This window comes from Oreochromis niloticus, linkage group LG18, assembly GCF_001858045.2.
Source record: "Oreochromis niloticus isolate F11D_XX linkage group LG18, O_niloticus_UMD_NMBU, whole genome shotgun sequence".
Lineage (NCBI taxonomy): Eukaryota > Metazoa > Chordata > Actinopteri > Cichliformes > Cichlidae > Oreochromis > Oreochromis niloticus.
The window spans coordinates 22,650,107-22,663,363 of record NC_031982.2 but is presented as its reverse complement, the minus strand read 5'-3'; the positions used below and the strand labels follow the sequence as shown (position 1 = coordinate 22,663,363).

General features: G+C 38.9%; 2 protein-coding genes and 1 pseudogene across 2 annotated transcripts; 2 read left to right on the top strand and 1 right to left on the bottom strand.

The window, feature by feature from the left end:
- The window catches only part of LOC109195478 (leucine-rich repeat LGI family member 2-like), a 401,007-nt pseudogene that overhangs the window by 1,479 nt on the left and 386,271 nt on the right, over positions 1-13,257 (top strand).
- Positions 3,318-5,211, top strand: LOC100706558 (apolipoprotein D). The gene is made up of 4 exons (XM_003448494.4): positions 3,318-3,483; positions 3,601-3,722; positions 4,605-4,693; positions 4,786-5,211. Exons 1-4 carry the CDS (start codon positions 3,364-3,366, stop codon positions 5,025-5,027), a joined length of 573 nt encoding a protein of 190 aa, XP_003448542.1. The 5' UTR covers positions 3,318-3,363; the 3' UTR covers positions 5,028-5,211.
- LOC100698328 (apolipoprotein D) lies at positions 6,071-7,718 on the bottom strand. The gene is made up of 5 exons (XM_003448545.3): positions 7,492-7,718; positions 7,207-7,340; positions 6,955-7,076; positions 6,500-6,585; positions 6,071-6,414 (listed from the first exon to the last, which is right to left on the bottom strand). The coding sequence occupies exons 2-5, from the start codon at positions 7,324-7,326 to the stop codon at positions 6,173-6,175; spliced, it is 570 nt and encodes a 189-aa protein (XP_003448593.1). The 5' UTR covers positions 7,327-7,340; positions 7,492-7,718; the 3' UTR covers positions 6,071-6,172.

Genomic DNA, 13,257 nt, shown 5'->3' with positions numbered 1-13,257 from the left:
GGGACCCAGGACCCTGACAATAAGTCACTGGACACTGTGAACATCCACGGTCACCACTTCATGCATAATGGACCTTCCATGTGTATGGACATGTGCAGGTATATATGTATGTATATGTATACATATGTATATTTAGTTTGTACATGTGTGTGTACATGTCTATAAATAGGAATAGTAGTGGTACAATAGCTATGTCAAGCGATATAGTTTATGTCTTCCATATTTCCAACCATATACATAATCACATACTGTGTATGCTACCATTGTATATAGTGTATTATACTGTGTGTGCTACCATTGTATATAGTGTATTATACTGTGTGTGCTACCATTGTATATAGTGTATTATACTGTGTGTGCTACCATTGTATATAGTGTATTATCTTACTTTTTTCATTGATTGTACTTATTTGTATTTTTGTATTTCTTTCCGACATCTGTACCTGAGCTGAGGTGACGCAAAAATTTCCCCGTCGTGGGATCAATAAAGTCTTATCTCTTAGGTGTGACCAACAATCTCAGCCGTGGGCAAAAGATGGCACCCAGTTTTATTTACACGGTGCATCAGTGGTGCTGTGTCACTCCACAGCAGCAGTATAACACTCAAACTGCATATAACACTTCCTTTGTGGAGTTTGCATGTTCTCCTGGTGCCTGCGTGGGCACCAGGAGAACCCTGTGGGTATTCTAGCTTCCTCCTACAGTCCAAAGACATGCATGTTACATCAGCTGGTTATTCTAAATTAACTGTCGGTGTAAATGTGAGGATGCATAATTATCTCTCCGTCTGAGTTCTGTGATAGACTCGTGAACCTGTCCTGGGTGTATCACACCTTTCTTTCAGGGTTACCCAGAGTTCTCAGGGCTGTCTTTAAACTTTTTTATCTGCTTTAAATACTATAACAGGGCCTAGCCCATCGTTTTTATGCAGATGACACCCAAATTTACTCACTCATATAAATAATTGAGGTGAACAAATACTGGCGTGTCTAAAGGACAATTTTTTAAATTTTTTCAATGACAGTATGACTGAGGTCATTGTCTTCAGACTCGGTAGTATTTGTGTTGCCTGTTTTGTAGACCTGGGTCCTCTGCAGGTGTGTGTTAAACCCACTGGATTATGATTTACTACTTGTTTTTTTATTTTATTTTTTTAATTGTTTTGCTGCGTTGTGCAGCACTTTGTCAAACCCTGTTGTTTTTTAAAAGCACCATATAAATACAATTAGATTCAATAAAATATTTTAAAAATACAAAAATGCAACATATCGTTTTATACATCATTTTAGGTGATAAAATACACTAAACCAAGAGTATCAGATGAACCAGCTAAAGTAACATTATTTAGTATTCCTATGCTTGTTTGTTTTTTATTGGGTCAGCATATTTCTTGTGTGTTTAAGCAGTGATTTGGGAGACAAGTAAGTTTTTTTTTAATAAAAACAACAGCACTAATAAAGTACTTAAGAATTAAGAGAACAAAGCATTAGGACATCTAAACCGCTAATTTAGGAATCTCCTGGGGGTAAGCTTTTTATAAGGGATTTCTGTCCAAGTTGCTTGCACCCAGTATTATGGAGTCACAGTGAGGCAAAGGGATCAGAGCTGGTTTAACCTCAAGAAACTGGTCTGGCTATAAATTCACTGGGTCAGTACAGACACCATCCATCTTCTAATTACAGCAACAATCTGGTGTCCGGATCACCTGCATTTCCTGTCTTCTTCTCCACACCAAATGACGACTGTACCGAAGCCGTAATCCCTCTAAGTTGGAAGCATTACGTCTTTTGTGGCTGGTGGAAATCTTGTTTAGGTCTTGATTACTGTGAGATAATGGATAGTAGGATTCTTCAGGATCAAGATTCCCTGAAATAACAGTTTGTGTCGGAGTTCCTGAACAAAAACTGTGAAGATGTGCTGATTTTATACATTTTAACTTAAGCACTGAATCCAAAAAAGATATTGTTGTGTGTCTGACTGGAGGAACCATGAAAAAGGTTTGAATTATTTTAGCTTATCTGGAGGTTAAAGTTAGTTTTGTGTGTGACACATCAGATATGTTGTGTCAAGGCTATCTGCAAAAATAGGTCTCTTCACATGTACAGTAGAAAACTGTGTTGTTCTGCAATGACAAATTAGATGAAGTTAAAAAAATCGGTATATTTAAAAAAAAACAGAAAAAAGAAAACCGATTAGTGGTATTGTGTTAATAGAACCTGACAAATAACAGATTTTTAAGACTGAAACCAACACCGATATTTAACAATCCAATATATTGGCCATTTTTATTTCTTTCAGAGACCCGAAACATAAAACGATTTCCATAAAATTTGTCACATGCAAATATACCACAAGTCATGCATTACCCATAATGCTCTACCAGACTCTGCTCAGATCAGCTGATTGTTGTAGTTTGTGGAATTTCAAAAGCAGGAAAGTTGCAGAGTGCCCTCTGGTGGACCAACTTTGCAACACTGACATTCCTAACATGGCTGAAGGGTGTTTCTCCTGTCCCTTCTTTACTTCTTCAGTTTTTCATTTATTGGTTATTATAAATATTGATACCTATGTATCAGCTGATATATCACTGCCAGCAACATATTTGTGGGCTTCTTCTGCTATAAACTGTGGGCAGTAAATGTTAAAGAGATCATCAGGATAATTCCTTATAAGTTACGTACTTGTACCTCAGTGGGAGGCTCCTACTCACTTGGAGAAGCCACTGCTCCAAAGAATTCTGTTCACAAATGAAATTATCACACGTGGCTGATTTTTTTCTCTGAAAATGTTTTAGCAGTTAAGATGTATTTATGAATATTTTTGTTTTTATTGCATTGGTTTTGTATTATATAATAATGATGACTTGTTATCATTAAGTTATGATTAATCAGTAAGAGCACCTGCTGTTTTCAGACAATCCTTTGCAGTCCTTATCTCCTCTGCACACCAGTTCAAGCCAGTAGATGGGGCACACACAAGCAAAGGAGGCCATCTTGTATTATACATAATCACCTTTGGTTCATTTTTCTTTAAATGTTATTCAACAGCCAAGTTCTGCATACTTATCTAACTTTCACACGAAACTAATCTCTTTCTGTCTGAGGCCCCAATTCTGGAGTAGATGAGAATGGGACCAGATGTTGAGCATCTCATACCTGCTTCCTCAAAATAACCTCACATGCTAATGGGAAGGTGGGGCTGATCACCGACAGGTGTATAAACATTGAATGAAAACACGGAGCGTCACTACTACCCAGTAAAACAGGCAAGTGAGGAACACCCGCATGTACCCCCTGTTCTTTATGCTTTATCTTTAAAAGCTGACAAACTTTTTTTTTTGTTCTTTACAGGTTGTGGAGAAAAATGAATGCCATCCAGGTGATTTCCCTCACTTTGCTGTCCATTGTGGCTGCCGGTGCTCAGTCTATAAAACCAGGAAGATGCCCCGTGCCTGCCGTTCAGGAGAAATTTGATGCTGCAAGGGTGAATACCAAACTCTTCACTCTGAGCTGTATTTTAATTTATCTTCATTAAGGTAAACTGGAACGTCCAGTGTGCACATCTGTCTCACAAACAAAACCAACTTAACTCCCTCTACAGTATCTTGGTAAATGGCACGAAATCCAGAGACTGTCAAACAGCTTCCAGAAGGGCCAGTGCAGCACTGCCACCTACAGCCTGCAAAGCCCAGGAGTCGTTGGTGTCCTCAACAAGGAGCTGCTGTGAGTACTTCAGTGCCTGAGAGTACTCAGGCACAGAGCTGAGTCTGTTAGTCTGCTTTCCTTTGCTCACTGATCCGTTATCCGAATAATGTTTGTACAACTCAGAGTCTTTGTCCTGCACCATTTCTCTGGAATACATGTAAAAGATATAGATATGGATATATCCATGGTGCTGTCTGTGGTGCTGGAAGAGCAGACAGATTTGTTATTGGAACCGTGTCCTCTCAGTCCTGCTCTTCAGTCTCTTCTTGGATTTAAAATATCATTCACAATAAATGGTTAATTCCTCAAACCCCAGAATGCATCTGAAAAATATTTTAGGTGAGACACAGTTTAGGTTTTACCATAATGTATAACCAGTATAACCTATAAGTCTATAGAGAAGATGGATTCATTCTAAAATGAATCCAATCCATAAAAGTTTACCACTCCAGCTCAGTTTAAATGACTCTGTGGAGTCAGTGGTGTTTAATCGAGCCTTCTGCTGACACTTTTTTCAGTTCTGTTTTAACACGGTTCTCTCTTGATATTGTGTTTTAATTGTTGTGCAGTGCTTTGCGACTTCCATGTCTGTGAAAAGCGCTACATAAATTAATTTAATAAAGAAAAAAACCCCAGGCTAGTCTGATTGTTAATGGCTGCGGTGTTCTCTGACTACCAGCCCACCCTTTAAGGAAATGACAAATCACCTGCTGACTACAACTCACCAACATTTCCTTTAAGAAGAACTTGAATTTTACATTTACAAACAAATAATACTAAATAAAATGAAAAGTACTTTGAAAGAGTAAATAAGTTGCTTTGACTCTGAACAGTCTGAACATAAAAAGTATTTTTGTAATACTATTTTTAAAATAACTTTTCACTGTTTATCTGCTTAAGTCCTGACGGCACCATTGACAGCATCAACGGCACTGCCAAGGCCGCAAGTTCATCTGAGCCTGCCAAGCTGCTGGTCACCTTCTTTGAGGGTATGGACCCTTGTTTTTTGTTTTTACACACATATTAAACATTTTAAACCGGAGAGCTGAATTGTACAAAAATCCCTTTTACACACCTCCAGACACTCCCCCTTCCCCGTACTGGGTTCTGTCCACCGACTACGACAACTTCGCCCTGGTCTACAGCTGTACTGAAATCGAATCGTTACATGGAGAGTTCATCTGGATCCTGAGCAGAAATCCCACCCTTCCTAAGGAGACCCTGGAGGAGCTGCAGAGCATCCTGTCCTCTTTCGGAGCCAGTGTGGAGAAGCTGCTTGACACCAATCAGGACAGAGATTACTGCAGAGTCATGCACGAGTAAACATGTGCTGTGGTTGTCACTGACCCCATGAGAGGTCAATGCAAAAAAATAATAATAATAAAAAAATTGGGCCTACTGTCAGATATAATACAAGATTAATTAATATGCTAAATTAATGTCTGCTTTAACTCTTCGGGCAATATTTATATTGTTGCACCAATAAAAGTGGACCATCCTCACTGCATTCCTTTTGTTTACTGTCTCAATATACAGCTGCTGACACTGACACACAACTGAACCAACACACATCTTTAAGGACAGCTGCATTAGAGTGAATTAACTTAATTTGGGGTAACTTTATTTCACTTAATAAATACATTCATTTATGGTAATTTTCTATTTTTAAAGTTGTGCTTTAGTGAAGCTGGGATCAAACTGGGGTACATTTGTGCCTGTGAGCCAGGGTGGAGTCAGTGAAACACATCAAGAATGAAAAAAAAGGGATAAAAAGGATTTTAAGCGGTGGTCGAAGTGGAATTCTTACACATTATTAATGAAGTATTTAAAATTGGGCTTTAAATGACTTTTCTCTCTTTTTTTAGTTTCCTTCACCTTGTTCCATAGAATAGGTTTTTGCTTTTTTATGTCTAAATCTTTTAACTGGAACTGCTCGTTTGTTAGGTTTCATCCTCAGCCTCTTTGCCTTCGCTGCTGCTTAATGGAGATGAAATTGGGCTTTTTTTTTTTTTTTTTTTTTTTTTTAAAAAGTCTGTTTTCCTTCATGGAGCACTTTGTTTTTTAAGTGGCAATAAAAATAAAGTGTATCATTAAGTTGGATTAGGAAAAAAGACAAAAAAAACCTGTCATGTGACTGACAGCTAACTTTGCAACTCTGAAATTAACCAGTGAAAGGAAGAAGGCTAAAAACATGCTTTTAAGAAGGAGTCTAGCCCCATCAGCAGTAAGTAAAGTTGAAACGAAAAGTGCTGAAGGTGAAAGAGAATTGGGACTTTTATCTTCTGGGCATTGTTGGAATTTAAATCCTAGTTTTAGATTTAAAAAGGTGCAGTTTGTGTTTGCAATGTCAAAATGGACACCATGAATTTTCTTTACACAGCTTTATTGTTGCATTGTCTTTGCATGTAATCATTGTGTCCCCTGCCTCACAGTCCTCTGGGCTGAAGTAGGAGCGTCCGTTAACTGGTTCACTGGTTCACTGGGCTGCAGTAAGTCTCGTCCTGGTTGGTGGGTACCATGTTTTCCACGCTGACTCCGACAGAGTACAGGATGGCGTGGAGCTTCTCGAGGGTCTCCTTAGAGAGGGTGGGCTTCCTGCTCAGGATCCAGGACAGCTCCACGCGGAACAGGCCGTAGTCGGTGCAGCCGTAGACCAGAGAGTGACCGTCGTAGTCGGTGGACAGAACCCAGTAGGGCCCGGGAGGAGAGTCTGCAGGAGAGGTGAAAACAGCAGGGATATGTGGCTCACTTGAATCTGTCATGACTGAACTTGAAAGTCATTTATGACAACTTACTGTTGAAGGAGACCTCAAGCTTGGCAGGCTCAGCGGGGTCCTTGACTTTGGCAGAGCCGACGATGGCGTTAACGGTTCCATTATCGCTAATAAAATGAAACATGAAATAGAAATTAATTCTACTCGTGTACTTTCCTTCAATTATATATTTTTTTCTGCAAAATGCTCTCTTTGTATAATTCTGCAACAGTACAAAGGTTCAGCCAGTGACCCTGTGCGTTCATGAGGCATGAGTTTTGTTCAGGGACGTTTAAAACATCTGAAGCAAAAAACGTCTAGAATGAGGATTTAAAAAGCAGAAGCAAGCGGTTGTACGGTGTGAAGAATAAAAAACCCTCCGATTATTACAATTATGTCAAGGACCATGTGTACTTCTGAGTTTATGCAGAAGTTTTCTTAAAAATTAAAACATTTTCAAAATGTCAAATCTAAATGGAGATATTTTAGCTGCTCACAGAAGCTCGGTGTTCAGGACCTCGATGACTCCAGGACTCAGCAGGGTGTAGTTAGCAGTGGCACACTGGCCTTTCTGGAAGCTTGTGGGCAACTTATGGATCTCATACCATTTCCCAATGTACTGCAGAGGAAGCACGAGATTCAGAGAGCCGGTAATTATTATTTTGTGTTTGTAGGAAAAGCAGGTGTATAGATATCAGCTGTATGTCCCACAACATAAACAGTAGAAGAGGAAAAAATTTAGTATTCACCCTGTTGGCATCAAAGTTGGCCTGAACAGCAGGCTGGGGACATTTGCCCAACCTCAAGACCTGAGCGCCGATCGCAACAACAGACAGTAGAGTCAATGCAACCACCTGTACAGGCTTCATCTTCTCACCTCAACCTGCAGAGAATCAAAAACAAACAGCAAGAGTTCACGCTGGAGTTCACTGAACAAAACATGATGTGAGTGTCAGTTAGCGACGGAAAGAGCCAGAGATGTGCAAAGAATGATTAAATGTAGAGAAGAAACATAAAGAATCACGGCCACTGACTGTTTACTCGCAGGTAATCAGCTGTGTGAAAGAACTCAGCCTCTGAGGTTCTTTTAAAGATCCAAATGCTTGCATCGCCTCATTATCGATCATGGGTCCCACCTCTGTGTCATGATAGGGGGCCAGTGTGAGAGCTGGCACCTGTTCAAATAAATACTCTGTTCAAACAGCAGCAGGTTGGTCATGTAATCACATCGTTGTGTTTGTTGGATCTCTTGGATCACTGCTCCCTCCTTCACACTAATTTCCTGAAAGACAGACAACAAATATGAAGATGAACATCAAAATTACTGAAGTTACACTCAAAAATGATAAGTTAGCAGCTGCTTATTTGCACCTATAAATATTTAAAAAAATTGATTCCCCAAAATGTGATCATAAAAACTAATTTCCTGCACATTTTACAGAAACAGAGACAACACAAGGCTGGACTTTAAACTGAGCCGTTATTTTAAACTTGATTTTACTTAACATGGTTTTACTTTGAAGTTCCTCAAATATATATATTTTTCTGCCTTCCTGATCTGTGAGGCACTATAAAGGCACTAACCTGCATGAAAGTTCATGCATATTTAGTAATGGAGGAAAGGACCCCAAATGCTGACTCACAGGTAGGCGTCAAAAGAAAACAAGCTTTTATTCAACTCGAAGGAATAAACGTGGGGGAGCTAGGAGGTAGGGAGCAAAGGATCCCTGACACAGGGTGACACATGTGGCAAACAGGTGGCAGACACAACGGGAACAAATCAGGGATAATGAGACACAGGAAAGTAAAATTAAATAGAAAAAGCATGAGACCAAGGCTACAAAAATAAAACAGGAAGTAACTAAACAGGGGAACATCCTCGACTGAGTCTTGACAATACATGGGGAACACCAAGGAGGCAAGCTAAACTGAAAGAAGGAATATTATAAACATAGCAGCAACAGGAACAAAAAACTAAACACAGCAACTAAGAAACAAACTCAAGACAAAACAGTGATGAATCCAAAACTGTGCCAATGGCCCAGTGACTGTGACACAAAGAAAGTTTGACTTTAAGCTGTTTTAATTTTCACTTTAATTAAATTCAGACAAAAAGAGGGACAACCCTGTGGTTTGGTATAGAAAAGATCATGTCGGTGAATTTTTTTAAATTATATTGTTTCTGACAGAAAACTGATGATAAACTTCTCCAGTTGAGGAGGAAACAGGTTGCCTGGCACTAAAAAACAAAAAAATGAAATCCAGGAAGTCATACTTGCTAACTGCAGCCCTGCACAACTGCAAATGTTTCACAGGAAAGAGGAACGAGACAGAGGAGACAAGGGGGGCACAGTCACTGCTCAAAATACAGTATATGTATTATTATGAGGGCGGCAGACAAAAGCATGGTCCAGCAACAGCTCGAAAGGTCATAAATGAGGAGACCAAGTGTGGGAACATGCAAGAAGGAGAGGAAACACAATGAAGACTTGTATGAAAACAACAAAAGAAACCAGTGATTCAAATTTATTTGAACCCTTAAAGCGGAGCTAAAAGTTTAGTGATAGAGTGGCTCTGTCCAGACAGACATTTGTTTCATCTACAGAGCTACATCTGATGGAGATTCTCTGGGATGTTATAAAACACATATCATCATACTGAAAAATGAAATGACCCAGACTCTAAAGAGGCTATTTTCAGGGAACCTGAGATGACGTGTAAGATGAAGAGTGTCTGTGTCCTCATCCTACATCAAACAGATTTTGCAGCCAGCGTCAGTCTTTCCACCTTCAGACAAAAGTGCAGCATGAGGTCGGTGCTTATTGCATCTCCTCTCGCCAAGCACACACAGGTGTGTGAAAAACACGACCCGAGCTCAGGTGTCCCCGCTTTTCCGGACGCTCTGCTCCCACGGCAGCTCTCTCTGCTTCTGGACTCACTTTTCATCTCTTTAACAAAGGGCTTTGAGTGCCTTGAAATGCACTCAGACAGGAAGTGGGTTGAGGCTGACGTAGTTTTTGCGGGTTTGTCATAAAAGGGATTTACATAAAAGAATCAGACGGGGAGCAGCAGGGCTTGAAAAACTAATTAAAAACATTTAAAATTTAGAGATCATTATATGGAGCAGAAGAATGATTGAAAACAGCAGTGTATTGTGATAAATACACTGCTAAATTAAATGATTAATTATTACTTTTATCTACAGTCTGCTCTGTGATTGGTCTGGTCGAAAATAAAACTGTTGTCTCGAGATAATCCAAGTCTCATTTCAGACAGAAAAATTGCATCACATCTCCTTCGGGAGAAAGTGTTTTGCAAACCGCCGTCCGAAGCATTTTACAGCAGAGCTGCCCTTTGATTCAGAGCTGTTCATTTAAATTGTCTGAGACTGAAAGATCAAACTGTGAGACTTTTATTCTTTGCAATCCAACCAGAGACAAGAGTCCAAAAGCTGGTGATTCTTGGCACAGTGGTTCTCTCAGCTAAGTGCTAATGCCAGCAGCCACGTTTAAGATGTTCTTGTCCTGGAGGATATTTGACCTGATTATGAAGAATAAGGTCACCTGTGTTATTAACATCTACTTTCATGACAGTCGGACCTGAGAGGCAGGTGAATATTAGAGTATTTTACACGAGAGTTAAGAAATCTTTCTCCAAAGTCAGAGCAAACTGGGGCTCATCTTTTCTAGTTTTCTGGAAATTTTATAGAACAGGTGGATTAATTACACACTTGCACTACAAAACATGATGATATTCTTCCATAAAGTAATAAAAGAAACACAGTTTAACTGATTTGCCTTATCTTTACTAAAAAAATTCATTTAGTTCAGTTAAGCTCTAACCTGTGATGTTTTTTTCTGTATAACCTGTAAACCTGTGTTAGTTTGTGTTTTTGCAGAAAGTAGAACTCATCATCATCATCATCATCAACATCATCATCATCATCATCATCATCATCTCAGCCATGTTTTAAAGACTCACCACATACTGTATAAGCTTAACCAAACACGCCCCCGTCTCAAATAACAGTTTTTTTCCAAACATGTCAACACTGCATGTTAAAAAAGAGAAAACTCACATTTGATGATTTAGCTTTTCCATATCTGAATAGAAGTGGAAAGCAGTGCACAGTTATTTAATCCCACTTCTTCTCCACAGGTCATCAGCTGTTATGTCTCCAGCTTCTTTATTGACGGGAATCTGAATAACAACAATAAAGGCTACATATTTCTACTTTGTTCACTATTTAAAACACAAAATATTATCATATATAGGCTTTACAGCTGCACAATTTCACTTCCACAAAACAAAGACAAATTCCTCCAATTCTGGAGTGCAATGAACAACACAATAGTTTAATAAATGCATAAAGGCAAAATAATCATAAGTGCTGGTAAAATCCCGTTTTTCATTTGAATAAATAAATAAAAAATAAGGGTGTTTATTTTTCTTATGCTTTGCTATTTTTCTTATATCACATACTAAGTTTTTTATCACTTGGCTCCGAGGTGTTTGTGTTTAATTTAATTTAGGTGTGAATGCTCCATTTAGTCATTTTCATGAAAGGAATCTTCTTCATGCCACTACAAAAAAAAAGAAAAAAAGAAAAAACAGAGAAAAGTCTTTTTAAGGCCAATTAAATCACTGAGATGACGAGCCTGTTTTAATTTTCATTAACGTGAAGAAACATGCAGATTTCTTAATCGTTTTAGCCGAAGGCAACGGGAAGCAGCCACTTTCATTTTTAAATTATTGTTCAGGAAGATGTGAGATCATGTTCTGTGACCGTATTCTAATTATTTCATGAAATTAATGATAGAGAAAAAGTGTCGGACACAATGATGATAACAGACAATTTACAGCAGCAGAACAGACGCCCAACAGCAAATGAATATTTGGTGTGTCTGACAGATTGTGTTGTGGTTTGTTCTGCTGTTGCTCGAGGTTTTGGATTGAGCTGCCATTAAAACTCTGATTAATCCACAACCCACTCACACACAGTCATATTCGGTTACATGTATACAGAACTGAATTTGTGTTTCTTTGTGGTTGTTTTCTATCATTCAACTGATTTTCAGACTAGAAGAGTGAAGTCAAAGCATACAAAGGCTGTGAATGCAGGGCCGTGAGGCGTGAGATAGATCCCACACTAAACTCTCCTGGAGGCTGACAGTGTTTTAGTCTGCCCTGAATGTGAATGTCACACCATATAATTATTCTCTATTAGACAAACTCAGTCAATTAAAGCAAAGAAAATGGCTTTAAAAGATTTCAGTTTTGTGTTCCCTCACTATGTTGTTCCCTCTCAAAGAATGCTCTTTCTGTTAGACCAATAATGACCAGTCATGTTGATGTGTTGCCAAACTTAAAAACAAAGTCTCTTTTGAATACAGCACTGGCTTCACAGCAGTGAAAGTTTGCACGTGAATTTGTGAGTTCTGTTGTTCTTCAGCAGAAGGACATTTTCTCAAGCTCTATGTATAGTGCATATGTACATTGCACTATATATAGAGCGGTGTGTTCTCTTCCACATGTTTAACCCACAGCATGCTTGTGTGCACAGCTGCAGGAGCCCCAGCGTGACATGAAATGCACATAACAGCAGCTGTCACGCAATGCTGACAGATCATATTAATATATCTTCTGGTAAAGCTTCGTCAACATGAGCTACACATTATAATTTTTTATTAGCTTATAATTTCTGGGCTGAATAATTTATTTGTGAGCAGTTTGAAGATGATGCTTAAGCATTTGCAGAAGCTTATTTCTCTGCAATGAACAAAAGAAATTCACTTTTGTAACGGTAAGATCTGCACAAAAGGCATCGCAACAAATGCTTTTCAAAATAAAAGACACAATTCTTATAAAACAAGTCTACTGATCAGCTTTTTAACACATTAAAAGCACTGAACACTCATGTGGTTGAGCACATTTCTGATGCATCCTCAGATGTAAGGAAATATTTCATGTGACCAGGAGCCAAATGGCCACACATTACATCAGTCAGTGCTGTATATAAACCCAGCTGTTTGTCTACTATGGCTCCTCGTGCTGCCCCCAAGTGGCCAAAATATCAATCAGAGCAGGTTCAGGAATAGTATTGACCCTAAATCTACCATAATTATCATCAAAGGAGGTAGTGTACAAAAATAAATAAATAAATAAATGAATAAAATGAGCAGGATTCTCTGCTTGGCTTCTGACATCAGTGTGAGTCAAACCGCAACTTTAAAAAAACTAGTGCCAATTACATTTCACAGTTAAAAACAACAGTTTACCTTTTCAAATATTTAAATCTCACCTATTTTGGAAGAAGTCCAACTAAATTTGTCTTTCAGTTTTACAGGGAGCAAACATTAAAAGCAAAGTGGCAGTCAAATGGAAGGCGAGCCTTTAATGCTGGTAATTCAGAATGAAGTCCAAAGGATAATCCAAAAGCCTGAACCAGGGAATAAAGTGAAAACGAGAACCACGGCAACACACAGCTGAGACTGACAACATGACAAAGGGCAAGAGGAAACTCCCACAACATGGTAAATGGACTGGTTCTGATACAGCGCTTTTGTAATCTACTTGGGCACTCACAGCACTTTATACAACATGGCTCATTCGCCCATTTATACAAGCACTTTCTTTCAATGCGTTTTCTATCTAAGTGCTTTCTAACATTCACTCTGCGATGAATGCATCCAAGAGCAACTTGGGGTTCAGTATCATGGCCAAGGATATAGGATAGGCATGCAGACGGGAGAGTGTGTGGCTAAAGCTGTCAGCTACTAATCGGTAAGCTGGCGGTTCAA